Below are 21,148 nucleotides of genomic sequence, written 5' to 3'. Positions count from 1 at the left end.
AAAAAAAACACCAAATGGAAAAAAAAAACGCTACCGTGGATTTCTGGTCGGTCGGAAAAGGGCATTAACAAGGTTTTTTTATGCCTAAGATAGCTAGGTTTGATGGTAATTTTGAGTGTTAGTGTTGATGACAACTCGATATTATGGTTTACAAAACAACTCGATCCCGGAATGTCTAACACTAGAACCGCGAGATTTGCACAGTTTATGAATAGATGCAAAATATACCTGAAGTTTTGAGTCATTCAATTATCATTATAATACATGAATGTATAGATGTCACGCATGGAACCCTTTTTTCAGATAAGATATTAGTGTTATTAACTTTTGAAGTGATAACCACACTATATGCCATCCATTTAAATTAACATTCGATCTTGTTTTAACGGCCGGGCTCGATTTCACAAAGCACTGAGATTAGGTTTTTTTTAAAGATGCGTTTGTCAGTATAACCATAGTAAAACAGCACACTTTTTGTTGCATTTAAGGTTAATATAGAGTTAAGATCAATATATAGTTATTTGTTAAATCGGCATGTGGTTTATTAAAGACTCTGGACACTATTGGTAATTATCAAAGACTAGCCTTGGTTATCTCAACATATGTATAAAATAACAAACCTGTGAAAATTTGAGCTCAATTGGTCATCGAACTTGCGAGATAATAATGTAGGAAAAAAACACCCTTGTCGCACAAATTTGTGTCATTTAGATGGTTGATTTCGAGACCTCAAGTTCTAAATCTGAGGTCTCGAAATCAAATTCATGGAAAATTACTTCTTTCTCGAAAACTATGGCACTTCAGAGGGAGCCGTTTCTCACAATGTTTTATACCATCAACCTCTCCCCATTACTCGTCACCAAGAACGGTTTTATGCTAATAATTATTTTGAGTAATTACCAATAGTGTCCACTGCCTTTAAGCGTATAAAGTAAAGCTTTGTAGAAATATGAAACCAGTGAGAATGTGGGCTCCATCGGTCATAAGAAAATAAGCCAACGCACATGTTGTACTGTATTGTGTGCTTTGAGTTGGCAGAGAAAGGCTAAATGTTTGAAACCTCATGCTCAAATTCATTTTTTCTCAAACTGGATGAACTAAAATTGGTCGTTTCTAAAATATATTTTGTAATAATTTGTATTAACAACCATCCGCTACTCTTGAAAAGTTCATAACAAAAAAGTAAGTACACAACTCCTACATCTGATCCCCTTTTTGCTATGTGGAATGTTTTTTTTATATATTTTTTTGTATGCAAGTCGCCTGACACACAAGGCCTGAAGGCCACTTCAAGGTGTGGGCTACAATTATTTTTTTCCAGAGACCGTTGCCACCTACTCCTAGGGCTGAAACAGGGTTAACCCCTTTACAGTCCATACGGATGTAGGCTTGGGTATCATCAATTCGAAGCCTGGCCGGTAGAGCAGAAAGCACTGCCCCCCCAATTTTATGAAGCAAGTGTCACGACCGGGATCCGAACGCACACCCTGCTGATCAAACAGCAGTGCTTGAATCCGGTGCTCTTAACCGCTCGGCCATGACGCTGCCAAATCTGGCGATTTGTCCTTGGAGAAAAAAAACAATTAACATGTGCCATGACGCAGTGTTTAACCAGCCCTCGTTTTAAGAGTTTGACAAAGAAATTACAGTGAAGTCAACCCGCCTACCCATTACTAGGGGAGGGGGTATGGGCTGGTTGAGGAAGAAAACCTTGTCTCTTACAATCTGCACCCGAACAAAGATATTGACAAGATAGGGAGACCGCTAGCATTGTTTCAGTTGGTAGGACGGCGGCACGTTTATCCGGAGGTCGTTGGTTCAAATCTCGCTCTAGTCAATTTGTCTTTATTCCACCCCAAATGAAAAGTAATATTTTAGACCTATTATCTCCCGAGTCAAAATGTTCCCCTCATCTTATGGGTATGTTCAAATTGAACAACAGGCACAGTGCGAGACCAGAATGATGACGTCAAGAAGAAATTGATGCGTAAAATGGAGATCTCGTCTCGCCTTTCCAATGTCCAAGTAAGGTTTCTCGCAAAATGATAGGCTGAACATGTCCATCGAAATCATTATGCAGAGTCTTGCAAGCTCATCTCTAGGACGACCCTGAAAGAAACAAGTACCAAACTATTCAACATCAAAACATTCCGGAAAGTCAGTTTTTACTAATAGATGTCATTGGCCAGTAGACTTCATTGACCGCCATCTTTAATGAATTGTGCAAACATGAAGAGCTCTCATTGGCTGAGAGTATTGCGTAGTGCGTACACGCGAGCATTTTTCAATCGGTTTACATTAAAGATGGCGGTCAATGACGCGTTTTGCAATCCATCTATTATCATATAAGTTTATTGGCAATGTAAAAATGTACATTCACGTTACCTGGTATTGTCGTAGCAGATGCTCGACAACGAAATGGCGCCATGGTTGTCGAATGCGTTGCTATTCAGTGATCTTCATGTAACGTCGGTTGATTGGTGTGAATGTAGCCGCTGATGTACGTGATTGACAGCTCAGACCCGCCTTCCGTGTCGCGTCTTCTCCATACTCCGTACACATGCTATCTAGTGCTTCTCAAAGAATAACAACTCAGAAAGAAGACGATTAGAATCTTGTGAGCACGAGAACATACGAGAGATTACCTTCACTGCACGTAGCTCCCCGTGGAAGGTCGCGACTCTGCAGTCCTGATCCAGTACCTTCAGAAAGCCAACCGTCAAAACACTCCAACAACCTGGATAAAACCCTGCAAAAAATTCAGCTCAATAGAAGGACAGAACAGATGTCTGTAGAGAAAGAGGAAGATTTAAGGAGACACAGACCTTGTTTCATTGTCCCTAAATTCATACTTACCTAGCTTCCTGGTGACTGCAACACCCGCAGTCGCCGTGCCGTTATTAATGGAGCAAATGTAGTACCCGTCAAACGCTTCGGAATAATTGCCTATATCCAGGTACAGGTGAAATAGCCCACCCGCACGGTCTTCATGGATGGTATAAGAGGCATCACTGGTCAGCGCCATCTCGGTGTTGTTACCGATGTCTCTCATCCAATCGGCGTGATAGACGGAAGTGACGTTACTAGCATCGCAGGCGAGGTTAACCAGTTGGTCCAATATGATGGGTGTTGTCGCGCTGGCTCGGACTTCTCCCTGGTAAGCTAATGTTCACAAACATGACAGCAGTTTGATAGAGTTTTGTTTTGATACCCATTGCGCAAGCCTTGTTAGTGACTTACTGTTGAATGAGGTGCATGCTGGTAGACCATGCAGCATGCACCTCATTCAACGCCTCACGTGCCTAAAAAGTATTTGCGATAAAGGTCTATGGTAAATGGGTTTTATGGAGTTGTAAAGATCATTGTAGAATTAGAAAATCAAATGATGTTTGCATCCGTGTGAGCCAGCCGTATAGGGAAATGTGAAGTATTCAAGCTGGCAAGCTAACGAGGATAATATTTGTTTAAAGCACGTATTATTACAATGTTACACTATTGCCGGTGTCCCAGAGAAATCGGTCCGCCGGAGATTCTGTTCCCCCAATAGAAATTAACGTGGGCTGAAGGAGGATGTTTCAAAAGAGGGCGCTATCAGAAGTTGTCTGTAAACAGTTCGCCGTATAGACCTTATCGCAAATACCGGGGCGCGCGCGTAAAGCTTGGAATTAGGTGCATTGTGGTCTTGCTGGTATCCAAATTTGATCCATATATATCCCACAATGCACCTCATTCAACAGTCTGCGCTTGCGCATTGGTATTTGCGATAAGGTATATGGGGGACAGCAACTCCGGGGGGACAGAATCTCCTGCCATACCGTAGACTTGACTCAAGTCCCAATCCCGTGCCATCCCCAGGAAAGTTCTGTTTTGTGTCGCTCTGCATTCCAAAACCTGTTCCGCATTTGTATGGCGAGCGCGCACTGTACTTTGTATGCCATACGTGTTGTTTTATAGTAAGTTGTGGGGGGGGGGTTACTTGCTGAGGGACCTCTCACACGATAATGGGACTTGAATCAAGTCTAGCCATACCGGTGTGCCAATAATTTTCGGATGCGTAAAATGTCAAACCCCCAACCCCCAGATTTTGAGTGTCTGATTTTCTTTACCGTATGAAGCTGCAAGCGTTTCACTGATGGATTCCCCGGTCGCTGCAACCTCTGCGGTGCACACGTAGCTACCATCATCCACATTGTGTTGGTACTGGTGTATCAGTAACAGATATTGCTTGGCAGAAAATCCAACATTTGTTGACTGAATCTACACATAGATAATAAGAACAGATTTAACCATTAGTCAACAGTATAACAACTTTAAAACCTGTGCCCTTTTCGGAACCAGTGGTGGAATTAATATAGGGGCCTTTACTCGCGGTAGCTTTTAAGGCACCTTAGAGGCAACAAACTGCTGTGCATGCTACAAAACCACTTTAAAGTGCCTCGTTTGACATGATAAGGCTCGGGCGCTTTCAATAATGTTGAAAATTGTATTGTACCATAGGCCTACTGATAACGTTTTACATGCTAAAATAATGTTCGTCTCCTGGGACGAAAGTTATTTTCGTGACTGTTTTCTCATATCTCAAAAACTACAGCACCTCCGCAAGTAATATTTATGGGAAGCCATCATTATCTTCAAACTGTGTAAAGTTTAATTCAAATCTATGGACAGTGTGCTTTGGATCCTACAACAAGTACCCAAACCCTTTAAAGTACACTCCTAGAGCAATAGGGATGGTTTACCCCAAAATAAATTTCCTTTGAAAAAAATGTTCAAACCAAAAACACACGGTAAGTCTAACCTCATGTCTTCCTGTCGTCTGATTCACTGATTCAAGGCTGGGAGTTAACCACGTGACGTCGGGAATGAGATTCGAGTAGAGCACTTCACATTCCAGTCGGTACGTATTTGTGTTCTCGTCGTAGATGGCGCTTTGCGATCCAAATCTCATACCACTCTCTGGAGAAGTGGAGAGAATTTAGTCAATGAACAAAACAGATGAAAATAGCCGAGGGACTTTAGGGACGCTTGGTGGCAGCAGACTTACCGGGTAAATCTATTGTTCTCTGTAGTTTGCGCATGTTCAGAACTACGTTACAATGGAAATTTACCTGGTATATTTGCTGCCACCTAGCGTTCCAAAGCCTTCAATTGAAGTAAAGTGGTTAAACTGAGCCAGCAAAAAAAAGAAGAAAAAAAACACAAAACAAAAACCTTCTATGGAAGAAAACATCTTTCTGGATAAAAGTGTACCTCTTTTTTCTTATAACACTTTCCAATATTTTGGAAATGGACACTTACTGCCAATCACGACCGTGACGTCCCTGGCAGTGTCAGAGTTCACTTGACATGCGTACTCTCCATCATCTACTTCAACAAATTGCTTTATCGTAAGAGTTGAGTCCCAGTCAGTAGCGCTGTTTTCTACGTTCACTATGTCGAACCGTCCGCCTGCACTGAGTGGACTGAACGGTGCGCTCGACCCGTTCGAGCGTTTACTCCACTCTATGACGTAAATGTCGTCACCGGAAGCTGTACAAGTCATGTTTACTTCACTGCCAAAATATACAGGTGAGTCAGCGGTAACTGACACGGAGCCAGTGAAACCTATAATGATAATAAAATACCAAATATGTTTTTTGCATCTTGAAATGGTAGTATAGTTTGTATGCAAAAGTATGTATAATTCGTATAGTCATGCTTCAATGAGTCAACATATGTTTGTTTCAAACACCATTATGTAAACCAACATGCAATTTTCTCCTCTTAGATCAACGAAGAAACTTCTACAGAGAAATTTCACTTCATTGAATTGTCATTTAATTATAGATTTAAAACGACTAAGAGAGGTTTGTGGTAACAGCATTTGAATATCTCTTTTTGAGTAGTATTTATTCTGAAAGGGACCGCTGGTTAACGACTCAACGTTTTGATCAGTATGCTCCGGTCGTGTTATACTCAAAAAGATTTTACTTCGATTTAGATCGATTCTTCCTGTCAAATTAATAAATCAAAAGTGTCTACTCACTGTATTGTGTGTTAATGCGTTCAACCACGGTATCAGCTCCTGCCGTGGCCTGGCAGGCAAACTCCACGCTGTCATTGGCTGGCTGGAAACCAATCAGAGTCAATACAGACACCTTGGTGGGGAACACGCCATCGTATTCAGAGATTTGAAAGACGCCCTCTTGTGCTGATATCGATGCATTATCAGCCAGCCACGTGATGTTGGGTACAGGGTAATGCTCAGCCCGGCACGTGAAGGTGAAGTTATTGGTAAAGACGTCATACTTTTTAGTTAGTTCCATAATTCTTAGTGTAGGCTCTGCAATCGATGGAGAGAAAGAGTGAAGTTAGAATTGCTGACTCTTCTATATAATCCATGCATCAAACATGAAAAAGCTGAATAATTAAAATAACATGAAGAATACTAAATCAGGAGGTTAGCCATCTGGGCCCAAGTTCATAGAGCTGCTTAAGCAAAAAAAATTGCTTAAGCAAAAACCTTGCTTAGTAAAACCAGATTACCGGCCAAGACTTCACTCAATTGTTAGGCTAAGTAAACAACAGCTAAATACCAGTCACAAGCAATGTATATGGCATGAATTTTTGGCCGGTAACATGTGTAAATAAGCAATTTTTTTGCTTAAGCAGCTCTATGAAATTAGGCCCTATACTTGCAGCTGGGAAGCTGAGATACGCAGGATACGGCTACATTGTGGTCAGGACGCAGGCACGTAAAAGGCTAACTTTGACATACAGCCACAGATCGACCCACAAGGACTAAGTGTATGAGAGCCATAAATAAAAACCCTCGAGACACAGGAGAGAACAGGAGAGGACGCGTGAGAGGCATAATTGAAAGAGTGAGTTGCAAAGGCAAGGTCGTTTACCAGCTGGAGTTTTTACAACATACACTGGTCCGCTGTCTCAAATGAATTTCCCATTGCATTGACGATCACGGGCCTTAGTCTGGTGTGTACCTGACCCCACCCGTGCACATATTCATGGGTCCGCCCCTGGAATGGTAGAATGCGTCCCAAATGGACTTTTGGGCACTTGGGGTTTAAAACAAATGTTGAAGACGTGTCACATACCTCCCACTGCGCAGCCGTAGATCTCCACTTTCATCATGATTTCACTACCTTGCCACAGTCTTGGGTTGAACCGTAGAAACCTCGTGGTGATGTTAGGATCTAGAGTATTGTAGCTTGCTTGACCTCCATTGAAAGCAGCAGTTACGATGCGTAGAGGCTGGAATGAGACATCGTAACGAATGAGATTGTCGGCTGTTAATTTAGATGTGAATATTTGTCTATTCTAATTGTATTTTTCTGAGTTTTATAAATATTTTTGTACTTTTCGTTACTTTTCCATTTTATTTTAAATTGTATTCTGTTAATTTGTTTATGATTATTTGTTTGTTTTTTATTGAAACAAATTTGTTTTTCTTTGTACAGTTATTCATTTACAAGTACTCATTGAATGAATGATTGATTGATTGATTAATTAATGTTTTCATTGCTTGCTCGATTGATAGATTGATTAAATGATTGTTGACTGATTATTTTTGAATGGGGTTATTCCACCAAGTAACATTTTCACAGCTTCAAATTGGACGAATCTTCCCACAAACTGAAGCAGACAGCAATACAAATAACCTTAAAAGGCAAAGTAAATAAAAAGAGATTGATCATGCCAAGTTTTTAAATTTTACAGCACCCCTCCCCAGTCAACCACACAAAACAATCCTACTGGATCCCGCATTTGTGTAATTCCTACATGGGTTTCTCTTTTACTTGAGTGTTCAGGAGTTCCAATACTTTGTCTCAAATCGAATCTCATCAGAGATTCTGATGTTGTACATCAAAAACCAGCAATTATACAATACGAGATATTACATACTTGTATCCATGTAGCGGAGCCATTGTCTTTACGATACAGGTCTAGCTCCGTTACCATAGAGGTAGGGCTGTCAGTTGGCGGATCGCCTTGTACTGCAATACCGGTTATCTATAATAAACATTGATAAATAAGTTGTTACAAAAAACTAAACGTCTTGCCCTCTTATCAAACCGATTTCAAAATATGGGCAACCGGGAAACAAAAATTTAACAGTTCTGATACTGAGCCGGAGGGTTAAAACGATTGAAGAAGATTGTACTAGGAGGCGAATATAGAAGGAAAGAGAGAAGGAGGGGGGGACGTACTTCATATTCCACACCAAGATCGAAATCAAGCATCTGAGATGTATCGCTGACAGCTGGTACCCACGCGTCCAAACCATTGACGCGAGGAATCTGAAAACGAAACACATTTTCAACATTGATTCCGTGATATCGAGATAGCAATATAGAAAGGATGTTCACAAGAGTTCACTCTATAATGGAGCTATGATCAACAAGGCATCGGCATGTGCGTGAGGTTCATCATGGACCAATTTCATAAAGCCTGTAAGCACGTTAATTTGCTTAGCATGAAATTTCTTCCTTGATAAAAACAAGATTACCAATCAAACTTTAATTAATTGCATATTGCTTGTTACTATAGCATTCAGCTGTATCATGAAAATAACGAGGACATTTGGTTGGTAATCCTGTTTTTATTAAGGAAGAAATTTCATGCTTAGCAAATTGTTGTGCTTACAGGATTTATGGAATGGGGCCCTGTACATAAGTGCAATTTATAACAGTGTATGGGTCAACTTCATCAAGGTAGACGCTTCTACCAAGATCTGCCAAGATGCTCGTAATCTTCGCCATGAGATTGATGCGTGCAAATCTTGCGCGCCTTCAAACAGTTTTGTTTTTTGAGCCTTGTTGGTAAAAAAGCAAGTTTACTGACCCTGTTATTTTCCACACCATGCAGAGCTTCAAACGTCACTTAAACCAAAAATACCATGGGCAGTTAGAAATGACGACGAACACAAAGAATAAGTGATGAGTGAGTCAAGAAATAATGCCAACTGAACGATACCTTGAAAGGTTCAGATTTCACTGAAGACGGTGAAATTTGACTCAGCTGAATCTGGTCACTTGATATGCCGATGGGAGCCTCGCATTCAGATGCTGCATTAAACAAACCAAAACAGTAATTTGTTAATTGAAAAAAACACAACAATAAGCGGATTTGAGAGAACTTTCATTATTTGATCCGTAAATAAAAAAAAACACCTTTATTTGGACTTTGTTTTACTACACAGAAAACAAATCAGAGGAAAAAATTGAAGGAAGAAGAAGACGGAAGGCTTAAAAACATTTCTTTGAGGTTGTAAAGAAGTCCTCAATACTTATGTGGCTGCATATTAAAGACGAGGCGCGTCTTATATAGGGTAAAGAGTAACTCGTGACGAAGGGCTAAAGGTGTCCAACTGTCATCTTGGAAATGGACCGAAACCTTCTTAAAGACAGTGGACACTATTGGTAATTGTCAAAGACCAGTCTTCTCACTTGGTGTATCTCAACATATGCATAAAATAACAAACCTGTGAAAATTTGAGCTCAATCGGTCGTCGAGTTTGCGAGATAATAATGAAAGAAAAAACACCCTTGTCACACGAAGTTGTGTGCTTTCTGATGCTTGATTTCGAGACCTCGAATTCTAAACTTGAGGTCTCGAAATCAAATTCGTCTAAAATTACTTCTTTCTCGAAAACTGCGTCACTTCAGAGGGAGCTGTTTCTCACAACGTTTTATACCATCAACCTCTCCCCATTACTCGTAATCAAGAAAGGTTTTATGATGATAATTGTTTTGAGTAATTACCAATAGTGTTCACTGCCTTTAAGAATATGTGTAATTGTTGCCGTTTCTGTTATGTATATGCGTCAACAGCTTAATAGTTAAAAATTTATAATTCATCATTCTTATATAGCGCCTGTTACCGCGAGGTCCAAGTGCGCTGTTTTCCATAATACAATTTTCAAACTGGAGCTACGTGTTCAAGTATGCTTCCGAATACTTTAGATAGCACAAAGTCATGGTCTTTAAGGTGTTGTAGTAGCGCAATAGGCTATAAATCTTGGTGAAATTGGCCACTGATACTCTCGAATAAATTGTTACTTACGCAGTTTAATTGCTGCAATCGTTTTTGCATCTTTTACAATCCCGTCTCTCGCGATGCAAACCAGCGTCCTGTTGGTGAATACACTACTGGCAAAATCGTCGATCTTCAAGACAGAGGTATGCGATGTGAGGGGTGTAATCGTGATATCGCCACCTGGCGATATCGGCACGGCAGCTTGGGACTGGGATCGATCCAGCCACAGCCACTCCGTCGAGAAGGAGGATGACACTGGAATGCCTTCGGTGACGTCACACTGCAGCCTAAGATTGGGATCTAGGTGGTGGCTAATCTTCTGTAAACTGTTGACTTGAAGATGCGTCACTAAATTTGGACACAGAAAAGTATACATCAAATTTAATGAACAAAAAACAAAAGGGTTTAGGTTCTTTGTGTACGAAACAAAACACTAATGTCCACAGATTTACATTAAACCTACACGTTTTAAAGATAATGATAGTAGAAAGTTTCCCTTAATTTACTGCTGAGGTGCTGTAGAATTTGAGAAACGAGATAAAACAATTCTCAAAAAAAATCATGCCTCAGTGAGACGAAAATCAGTTTAGCATTGTGCAACGGATTTACGCAACTCTCCTGAAAATATTGCTCTGTGATTTGCACTTTTGTTTCTTAAAAACTTGACGAAAACTGCAACTTCTAGAGGTGAATTAATTTACATACATCTTCATTCCAAATGAGTAGGAATTCATGTCAACATGGCCAAAAACTTGACATACCAAATGTATCAAGCCCTTTAGTTTGCAAACACGACGACAATCACGACGACAATCACGACGACGACGAGAACGACCACGACCACGACCACGACGATGACGACAACAACACCAACAAAAACATCATCAACAAACCGGAAAGTATTTTAAAAAAAGAATGTGGTCAAGTACATGCAACAAACTTCAAGTATTTGAAAAAGCAACGTAGACAACTATACCTAATGTAGTCGGGCATCTGTAGCGCACCTCAACGTCTGGACAAGGAATAGTATTATTTGCATCTTGGCAGCGGAATCCGTTTGCGTTACAAAGATACGGAGTCTCTGGAATAATCCCACTGGTAAGGATGTCTTCATTGGTTCCTTTGATTCGACACTCTGCACCGATTGGCTGGACGCACAAATCTGGGTAAGACTGATAAAAGAAAACCGTGATGTAAACATTGAACTTCTGGAAGATTAGGAACAATCTGACTATCCTAATAGAGATGTCTTGATTGGTTCCTTTGATTCGACACTCGGCACTGAATGGCTGAATGCACAAATCTGGGTAAGGCTGATAATATATGAGATTTTAATATCAAGGTACTGGATTGGTTGAATCCGGGGTTAGGAAAAATCTGACTATCGTAATCTTATATGTCAAGTATATACATGTATAATAATAACACTTTGTCGTTTTACACTTTGAGAGAAAAGGCCCGGTCACACGGGCCTCGATAACGAGAATGAAAACGAGAACGTAAAAAATGAATGCCCTCGGTTGGTTAAATAAGCGATGGCGTATCCTGCGTGGAGCAATTCAACCAATAGAATGTGTTCTATTTGCGTCGTTATCTTTATCGTTTTCGTTATCGCTGCAGTATGACTCGGCCTTCATGCGGGACTATAGACTATGTTCCCGACGAAGGTTGCAGACATGAAACAAACTTGGTATAAAGATAACATCGCTCCCACCCCACCCCAACAGAAGTTTTTAAAATTACCTGCAACTTATGTGTAGCGAGAGACTCATCCTCCATCGAGCCTGTTGGATCACTCGTGTCGTACCAGTCGGTCCACTGAAATGTAGCTATAGGTAGTGAAAGAATGACAGTTCAGATTAAATGTCAGCTAAAAGTACATGTACATCTATACCATTTAGCCACATTGAAACCTGCGTACATTTTTAACTTGTTGTTTTTCAAGATACAATATACCTGGATAAACAACAAATATTCTCTTCAAAATCTCCCAATCTAGGAGTAGTAAGCACCTTACGCTTGGGTCACGTCATGTTCGTCGACGATGCGCCTTATATATGTTAACAGGTTAATTTTAATTTGGTAATTTAAGGGCACTGCGCTTTGTTCGTCGAGCGCCTTATACGCAGGAAATTACGAAGTCTACTCACACTCTGGACACGAATACCGAACCTCGTAGTCATAACATGATCGACCGTCTTCAATGCTCTGGGAAGCTCCTCGGCAATCTAAACCAGTTGATACCGTGCAGTTGATGTCAAGAATCTGCCCGGTCTGAGTGGACGATACGTCGTCATAAAGTGTACGACACTGGATGTCACTCGGGATATTGCAGAGCAAATCGTAAACCTTTGGAACGGACAGTCAACGATTTGGAATATTACAATAGTTGAAACTAATGCAAAACCAAATTAACCTGCTGCCTTTGTGTTTGGGGGATACAACACTGTAAAAACAGTGTCTAGAGTTTCAACACATTTGTGGAACCCCTTTTTGTAAACATGTTTGAATAAGTTTATCATTTGACACCTGCTTACATGGTTTGTAGGATTCAAACCCACCCAAGAATCTAAACATATTTTAGGATAAACATGTGAACAAAGTGGGTACAAAACTTATGCTTAGAAATGTGTTGAAAATCTAAAGCACTGTTTTTAGAGTGTACTTTTATTTTAAGTGTCGCTGATCTGAGTCCCATTCGTCATAGACGTTTTTCACCAGATAAGACAAAAGTACAAATTAAATATAGACATTCTAGTGTCGCTATAGTTTGAAGATATGTTTGTTTGTAAAATTTATATATACAACGAGTTTAGAGGAATGTATAATGCCTCACCTGTTTTTGAGCCGTCAGCGTTTCAACGTCGTCCCCGTCGGCCGGGTCATCAGCGCTTAACCAAGGCGTCCAGTACATGCTACCTGTAACCCATAAACACACACTTAAAAATGAAGTTGCAGTTTATGCAAGCGTAGACTGGTCCCTTGTTTTTATACGCAAGGATAAATACAAGTACTTGCTTTTCAGAACCAGTGATTTCATTGGATACAATCATTTCATTGGATACAAGTAGAAGAGTCACGTAAGCTTTCTATTCTGTGTTTTGATTAGTCCGAGGTGACGTTTGGCAGCTCTGCATTTGCGGCCGTCTGCATATGGGTCTAGGTGAAAGGTGTTTATGGACGGGGATTGACCTAGGGCTAGAGGCCACTCTCTGGCGTTATTCACGAACCTCGAAGTGTAAAGTCAGATGTCCAGGCTAATGCAAGCGTTGTAGGCAATGTGAGACTTTTGGGACCCTAGGTGACAGCAGAGGTGAATCCATTGTTCTCTGTAATGTGCGGGTGCTCATAACAACGTACACAATGGAAATTTACTTGGTAAGTCTGCTGCCACCTAGCGTTCCAAAGTCTCCAATTACACATACTACATAAGACGTCCCTACTTACGTTTTGGAATTGTTACGATTTTGGACACCGCTCCTCCAGTTCTGCCATCTAAAGCTTCACAAACAAAAATGACATCGGTTGCGAATGACAGTCCGCGGACCATTAGCAGAGAGCGCCGCCTGTAGCTGTTGGGGGAGCTTTCGAAGATAGCAACGTCTCCTGATGAAGGAGACACCACGCTGAAGTGGTCTCCGTCGTCCGAGCGATACCAGGTGATGTTAGGGGATCGTCCTGCCTTTGCTAAGCATTCGATCTCCACATCGAAACTGTCACTGTGGCTGTGTTTACGCAAGTAGTGGATCAATAAAGTTGATTCTGAAAGAAAAATAAATAAAGAGTTTGTTAAAGAGTGTAGTGTAACTTAATTTTAAGCACACAATGAATGTAAAAAACGAAAGAAAATAAATTAATCCAAATATCTTTTACAAAATGTCATATCGAATTGCACTGGGAAGTCTGGATTTTTGATTAAGGATTTACATCACTCCTCCTAGACAAACACAATGTAAAGTTTTGGTGGAAGCAGGTTAGTCTGATACAAATACGAATGGAAAACGCCAAATACTATAATAATGGTGGACTTTTGGGACGCTGGGTGGCAGCAGACTTACAAGGTCAATCCTTTGTTCTCGGGGTTGTGCCCATGCTAAGATCTACGTAAACAATGTAGTTTTACATGTAGGTCTGCGGCAACTATAGCGATCAAAAGTCTCAAATTGACTTGACGCCGTGCTACCACTCACTTATTACCTTATGGTTAAACTATGAAGAGGCTGTTTCATATTCTGTTCTGTGATTTCGGTAGCTTCTTTTTGTAAAGCCATCCATACACAAGTTAAAACAAGTTGAAAACAATTTAGGAATGTGTTCATTTGTTATCTTTTTTATTTGAGTTTTGTTTTATGCCTGCGGAAATACAAGTACAAACTACTATTTCAAATAATATCAAGTGAAACACTGGCCAGGTAAATTTTATCCCGTGAAATTTGAGATGATATTGTGTGCATAAACCTTTTTGAAAAGTGGTGGTTCCGAGAAGAACCGGTGGTTTAACACCTCGACGTTTCAAACAGTAAAACCTGGTCGTCTTCAAGAGAAGGCTGGACTGGGTTGTTGCAGTAAACGTATTGCATTGTGCAACATCATAAAACGGACACTTTGTTTAGTGCCCGAATATGTCTACGGAACTCCTAAATGAACAGATGTACCATGGTAAAACAAAATTCAACGCTATTCGTTCCTATGAAATATTATTTCGTCACCTCGACATTTCGTTCCCTCGAAACATTACTTCGAGGAAACAAAATAACTCATTTCGGGGAACGAATGATTAATTGGAGGGGAAAAAATACATATGACAATTTCTGTTTTTGACATGTCCCTTTGGGGATTCCATATCCGTCTGTGATTTCTTTTGGGTGGTGATTCAACAGTTATGAAGTGGGTACAAACAGGTAAATATAATAATACCGATAACTACCACTTACCGGATGTTTCTTTTGAGTATAACTTTTGAACTTCAGTGTTATTAAATGTTCTGTAAAACATCTTGAAATCGCTGTAATCTCCTTCGGGAAAATTGCCGGTTCCCAAAGAGGTGGGCGCGAACATGATAACGTCGTCAAGGTCTTCTGAAGGACTGTTTATTACAGGTGGTACAAGCGAATAAAGTAAATCACCATTTTTGAAATACTTCGTTCCCTCTACCAGATCGTATGTGAAGCAGTGGTGGGTCCATGCTTCCGGTGGGAAGGTGGATGCACCCGACATTTTCATTTCCCACGACTTGCCGCCTAAAGCCCCGCGGACCATCAGCCCGAATTTCCTGGTGAGATAAACATTCAGACCACCTCGCGATGCTGACGTATGCCCTCCACTGTTAAAGACATGTCTCGTTGTAGGACTTGGCGTGCTTCGGTATCTCATCCAGAACGCGAAGGTCCACCCCGAGGTGCAACAGACAGTGCTCGAGATGCACTTCCCGGCGGCCGAGCCGTAAACTACCCAACCAGTATGCTGCGGGTCAGAAATCCTGACGGCGCACAGGTGATCAGATGAATCGTAAGCATGTGCAGCTCCCAGGGTACCCCCATTAACGGTGCCTGTCATGCCACCGATATTGGGGTAGATTGACGTCACCGTGGCGCCATCACAGGTCAGGGGTTCGTCGTCATGTACCGATACCTTTGTGCTCAAATCCCAATGAAAATGGGGTTCAGGAAGAGTGTCTGAAAAAAAATAATGCTTACATTTTAAAAGTTAATAAAAAACTAACACTACTTCATTGTCCAAATAAATAGCAACAACAGCAGCAACAGCAACAGCAAGACCAACAACAACAGCAACAGCAAAACAACACCAGATACGAACACGTTAACGGCACGAGAACGAGAACAACAACAAAAACAACAACAACAACAACAACAACAACAACAATGACAACGACAACGGGGTGGACCTTCGCGTTCTGGATGAGGTACCGAAGACAACGACAACGATACCTCAACGACAACGAAAACGACAACGACAACGACAACGACAACGACAACGACAACGACATGGACAACGACAACGACAACGACAACGGCAACGACAACGACAACGACAACGACGACAACAGCGACAACGACAGCAACAGCAGAGAGCAACATCAACAACAAACGAACAAATTAACAAACAAACAAACATACACACACCCCAACATGTAAACCCTGAATTAAAATAACTGTTTATTACCACTCGGAGATGGGCATTCAAATCTGATCTCGTAATCCAGGCATACTTCTTGGTTTGGCTGGTCCGAGTTTTGGCACAAGAGTCCGGCGATTGGTGTGCAGCCGGTCACAAGAACTTGCCCCTTGGTTACTGAGTCGGTGTCGATGAATCTTACTCGACACTCGGCAAGAGTCGGATTTGTACATACTGACGGGTCAATCTAGAACATTGATAAGAACTTACTCTGTCAAATCAAACAGCAAATCAAATCAAATCACAAAGAGTTTCAAAGCACTGGACACTAATGGTAATTGCTCAAGATAATTGTTAGCATAAAACCTTACTTGTTTTAACAAGTTTTAACTTGTTTTAACAAGTAAGTCCACATTATGCTAAAACAATCAACGGAGAGCTGTTGATAGTATAAAACATTGTGGGAAACGGCTCCCTCTGTAGTAATGTATCGTTTTGTCGACAAGGGTGTTTTTAATTTATTTCTATATTCTCTCGAAACTTCGACGACACATTGAGTTCAAGTTTTCACAGGTTTGCTATTTTGTGCATCCCCGGTCTTTGACAATTACTAATAAAGGTGTCCAGTGTATTTAAGGTTTAGTCTTATCCCAAGTTAGGATGAGTTTTTAATATAGGACAAGTCTTAAGTTCTTTGTGAGTCGACCACAGTGCCTTTAGCCTACCTCTCTGATAGCCAATAGTGTTTCATTCTCTGTGCCGTCCATCGGGTCATCCACGCTGTACCAAGCCGTCCAGGTAGTAGGGGGAACAACGGGAGGTAAAGGCGACTCTGCATAGAAAACAATGAAATCCACTCATTGCTTATAACTTCAAGCGCAGTGCACACACTAGACTTGACTCAAGTCCCAATCCCGTGCCAGTCTCAGAAAACGATTGCTTTGTGATGCTTTGCATTCCGCGACCTGTCCCGCACCACAATAACTACATTTTGAAGGCGGCGAGGGTATGCGTAACGGGACTTGAATCAAGTCTATGCACACACACGCGCTGCCTGCCGCCGTTTCGGAAAAACAAAAAAATACGCAAACATTTGAGGCTACATCTATGGCCACACTGCAAAAACTGGGGTGTTATTAGCACCATGGTTTTTAACACATGATACAAAAACAAAAGAATCAAAACTTACACAATAGGTTGTTTAAATAACACAAATTTCTCAAAAAGCAAACACATTTTGATTCTTTGTTCGGTATCCATACCCAGTGTTTATAGTGCACGGAAAATATGACACAAAACGTTGCAAAACCTGTAGACGTGCTTTGTGCGATGACGACGAGTATGTGTGGAGTATTGATGAATAATAATTTTGGTTTTTACCCATTTTGTAATCTACATTTTCATCAATAGAGTGACTTCACAGCAATAGTTTGATAGTAAAAAATCACAGAACAAAAATAAAATGAGAAGAAACACTTACCGTCAACACATTGTCCAGATGCACGCAAAGCTTGCATGCAAAGGCACTGTATGGAACGACAGGGAAATAAATCAATATTTGGTAATTGTCAAAGACTAGCCCTCACAGTTGGTGTATCTCACCAAATGCATAAACAAGCAAATCTGTGAAAACTTGAGCTCAATCGGTCATTGAACTGGCGAGAAAATAACAAAGAAAAAAACACCCTTGTCACACGAAGTTGTGTGCATTAAATGGTTGATTTCGAGACCTCAAATTCTAAATCTGAGGTCTCAAAATCAAATTCGTGGAAAGTTACTTCTTTTTCAAAAACTATATCACTTCAGAGGGAGCCGTTTTCCACAGTGTTTTACCATCAATAGCTCTCAACTGCTCGATACCTAGTAAGTTTTTATGCTAACAATTATTTTGAGTAAATACCAATAGTGCCCACACGTTTACTCGTGTACATTCCCCCTCCCCGACCAGAGATTTCCAGAGATTTGGATAACAAAATGAAAATACAAAAGTAGGAGGTTACTATAATACCACACATCGAGCACCAGATACAAGTTTTTTTTTTAAAGAAACCCAGGTAGAATACCTTGAACGAGGATAGGCATCAGGCGGGAAACACGGTGTATAGGTAAACTGCAGTGCAAGGGAGCATAACTTTATGACTACAAAATGGCATTGCATTGATTTGGGAAACAAAGCATGATGTTTTCGTGTTTAAGATTTTGGTTTAAAGCCAGTGGACACTGTTGGTACATGTCAAAGACAAGTCATCTCACTTGCTGTGGCGCGACATATGCATAAAATAACAAACCTGTGAAAACTGGAGCTCGATTGGTCGATGGAGTTGCGAGACAACTATGAAAGAAAAAACACCCTTGTCACACGAAGTTGTGTGCTTTCAGATGCTTGATTTCGAGACCTCAAATTCTAAACTTGAGGTCTCGAAATCAAATTCGTGGAAAATTACTTCTTTTTAGAAACCTACTCCACTTCAGAGGTAGCCGTTTCTCACAATGTTTTATACTATCAACCTCTATCCATTACTCGTTAGCAAGTGAGGTTTTCTGATAATAATTATTTTGAGTAGTTACCAATAGTGTCCACTGCCTTTAAAACGTGTGTGTACCATTGAGAAACAAAACCATTATCCCCTAGTGATGCTTCTCCCTCAAAAAAGGAAACTGCAAGAAGACACTCCAGACCAAATGACTTACCACAAACAGGATGATTCCACCCATGGTGTCCACTTTGACTCAGTTGATCATGTCCGGAAAAACAGACTGCAAAAGACGATGCCTGAATATTGTAGAGCTACACCGTAGATATCTTGTTAAATGAACGCCGCATTCGATTCAAACTGGCTGCACGAGTTGCATGCAATCAACTTAAATACAGAATATCACTCCAAACTCGCCAAACTGCCGTCGCGTCAGTGTAATGCGCAGTGATCAACTGTTACACAAGACTTGCTAATTAACGTGCCATACAAATGTAGTAAATATAATTGCTAAGTCAGCAGTTGTTGCAGATAATCAACGATGTTTAGGTTGTTTATCAGTAAGAAAAACCTTGGGCTGATGAACTCGTATTTGACTTTGATTCGTCAATTGTGCTTCATGCTCATCAGTAAATATGGATATGTTGGTTGGTGTTTGCTGCCAGCAAAGTGGAATCGAATGGAATCGATCGTGCGTTTTATTCCAGGGCTTTTTTCCCTTCCAACCCATTTTCCGATTAGTGGACGTCCTTTCTCCTTGGATCTCGTTTGGTGCTATCAATAAATACAACCTCTTTCCTTTTCATAAAGAGGGCTGACCGGCGGGACTGAACATTTTGATAGGATGTTGCGTATTAATCGAAAAGTCAAAAGCACTCGAGCACAAACTCATACAGTTGTTTCCCCTTGACCAAGGTTGCTTGAAAAAATGACAGAAAAAAAACTTAAGTAAACGAAAAGGCAATTTTGTGTTATTCCAATAAAGCTCAGTGAGCCCTACACTCCACATTCTGATGTCAAATTAACAAATTTAACAAAATAATCTCGTTATTATCATTATTGTTATTGTTATGTTTTACCCATATACACTGATGTGTGTTGGCAATGTATATACTCAGTACTTTCCCGAGTCCTGTGAAAGCAAACATAACAGGCATAGTAATATTACTCGGGTGGGATTCGAATCCACGACCCTTGCTATTCTAGAGCATTTTAAAAAGTTGTTTCTATACCATAGTGTGATACATTTATCCCGTTTTGGGGTCACACAGAGCTTACCATAAAACGTCAGTTCAGTTCAGTTCAGAAGTAAAAAGGTTTGTGGCCAATATGATAAACACTAAGCCGTTGCTTGGGAGATGAAAGAACAAATTACAATTTCTACACCGGGCAACTTATTTCTTGCAACGCGGCATATCGATCGCCTTGATAAGCTCCTTATCAATCTTAAAGGCACCATACCGTGCGTCTCATAAAACCTATACACTTTTGAAATGGCTGCCGAAAAAAAAATATATGACTCTGGGGGAAATGTTTAGATTTATGGATAGCTTGGACTCAGTTTTGAAAGTGCCACCTAAAACTCTAAAAATAATTCATGATTGGGTGAGCACCGCTCACTGAAGAATAAGTAGCCGATATAATTGGAGTGAATTTTGTGAGCTCACAAAGGACTTACCTCTCACAAATTAGAAGGCTAATTACTGCGCAACCTAATTTTCATACCCTTTACAAAAGTGAGCCAAGCTCACCCAATCATGGTTTATTTTCGGACTTTTTGGTGTCACCTGAGAGTTGAATCCATAAGCTATCCATATATACAAACCCTTTCCCCCAGAATCATGTATTTTTTATTCGGCAGACATTTCAAAAGTGTATAGTTTTTTTTTATGCATCCTGGTATAGACACCTTGGTAAACGTCAAAGACCAGTATTCTCACTTGTGTAACTCAAAATTATGCATAAAATAATAAGTCTGTGAACAGTTTTACTCAATTGGTCATTGAAGTTGCAAGAGAATAATAAAAGGAAAGACCCTTGTTGCACAAATTTGTGTGCTTTTAGATGTCTAAAGGCTTTCAGGTCTGGAGTCTTTCGATATTTGAGTGAGAAATTACCTCTTTCTCAAAACTACGAATACTTCAGAGAGAGGCGTTTCTCTCCATATGTTATACTATCAATAGCTCTCCATTGCTAGTTACCAAGTAAGTCTTTATGCTAACAATTATTTTGAGTAATTCCTTAACGTGCAGTGCCTTAAAACTCCACATACAGTTTCCCATTGTGTGACAAGGCCAGTTTGGATGGAGAGATAAAAACATTGGGGTCATTACCATGTAAGTCTGTATGCTAACAATTATTTTGAGTAATTCCCAAACGTGCAATGCCTTAAAACTCTACATGGTTTCCCATTGTGTGACAAGGCCAGTTTGGCTGGAGAGTATACCACTGAGGTTCATTACCATGTAAGGCTGTATGCTAACAATTATTTTGAGTAATTACCA

General features: G+C 40.5%; 1 protein-coding gene across 1 annotated transcript; it reads right to left on the bottom strand.

Moving 5' to 3' along the window:
• Nucleotides 1–1,523: 1,523 nt before the first annotated feature.
• Nucleotides 1,524–18,977, bottom strand: LOC117304299. The gene is made up of 21 exons (XM_033788676.1): nucleotides 18,862–18,977; nucleotides 17,651–17,696; nucleotides 16,896–17,002; nucleotides 16,219–16,417; nucleotides 14,970–15,710; nucleotides 13,483–13,797; nucleotides 12,872–12,954; nucleotides 12,186–12,384; nucleotides 11,779–11,864; nucleotides 11,012–11,207; nucleotides 10,063–10,383; nucleotides 8,974–9,065; nucleotides 8,208–8,297; nucleotides 7,903–8,010; nucleotides 7,095–7,251; nucleotides 6,026–6,322; nucleotides 5,299–5,604; nucleotides 4,799–4,956; nucleotides 4,107–4,257; nucleotides 2,386–3,162; nucleotides 1,524–2,109 (listed from the first exon to the last, which is right to left on the bottom strand). The coding sequence occupies exons 1-20, from the start codon at nucleotides 18,883–18,885 to the stop codon at nucleotides 2,810–2,812; spliced, it is 4,029 nt and encodes a 1,342-aa protein (XP_033644567.1). The 5' UTR covers nucleotides 18,886–18,977; the 3' UTR covers nucleotides 1,524–2,109; nucleotides 2,386–2,809.
• Between the last annotated feature and the right edge of the window lie 2,171 nt (nucleotides 18,978–21,148).

This window comes from Asterias rubens, chromosome 21 (assembly GCF_902459465.1).
Source record: "Asterias rubens chromosome 21, eAstRub1.3, whole genome shotgun sequence".
NCBI lineage: Eukaryota > Metazoa > Echinodermata > Asteroidea > Forcipulatida > Asteriidae > Asterias > Asterias rubens.
Note: the sequence above shows the minus strand (reverse complement) of the source record. Positions and strands in the feature narration are given on the sequence as shown.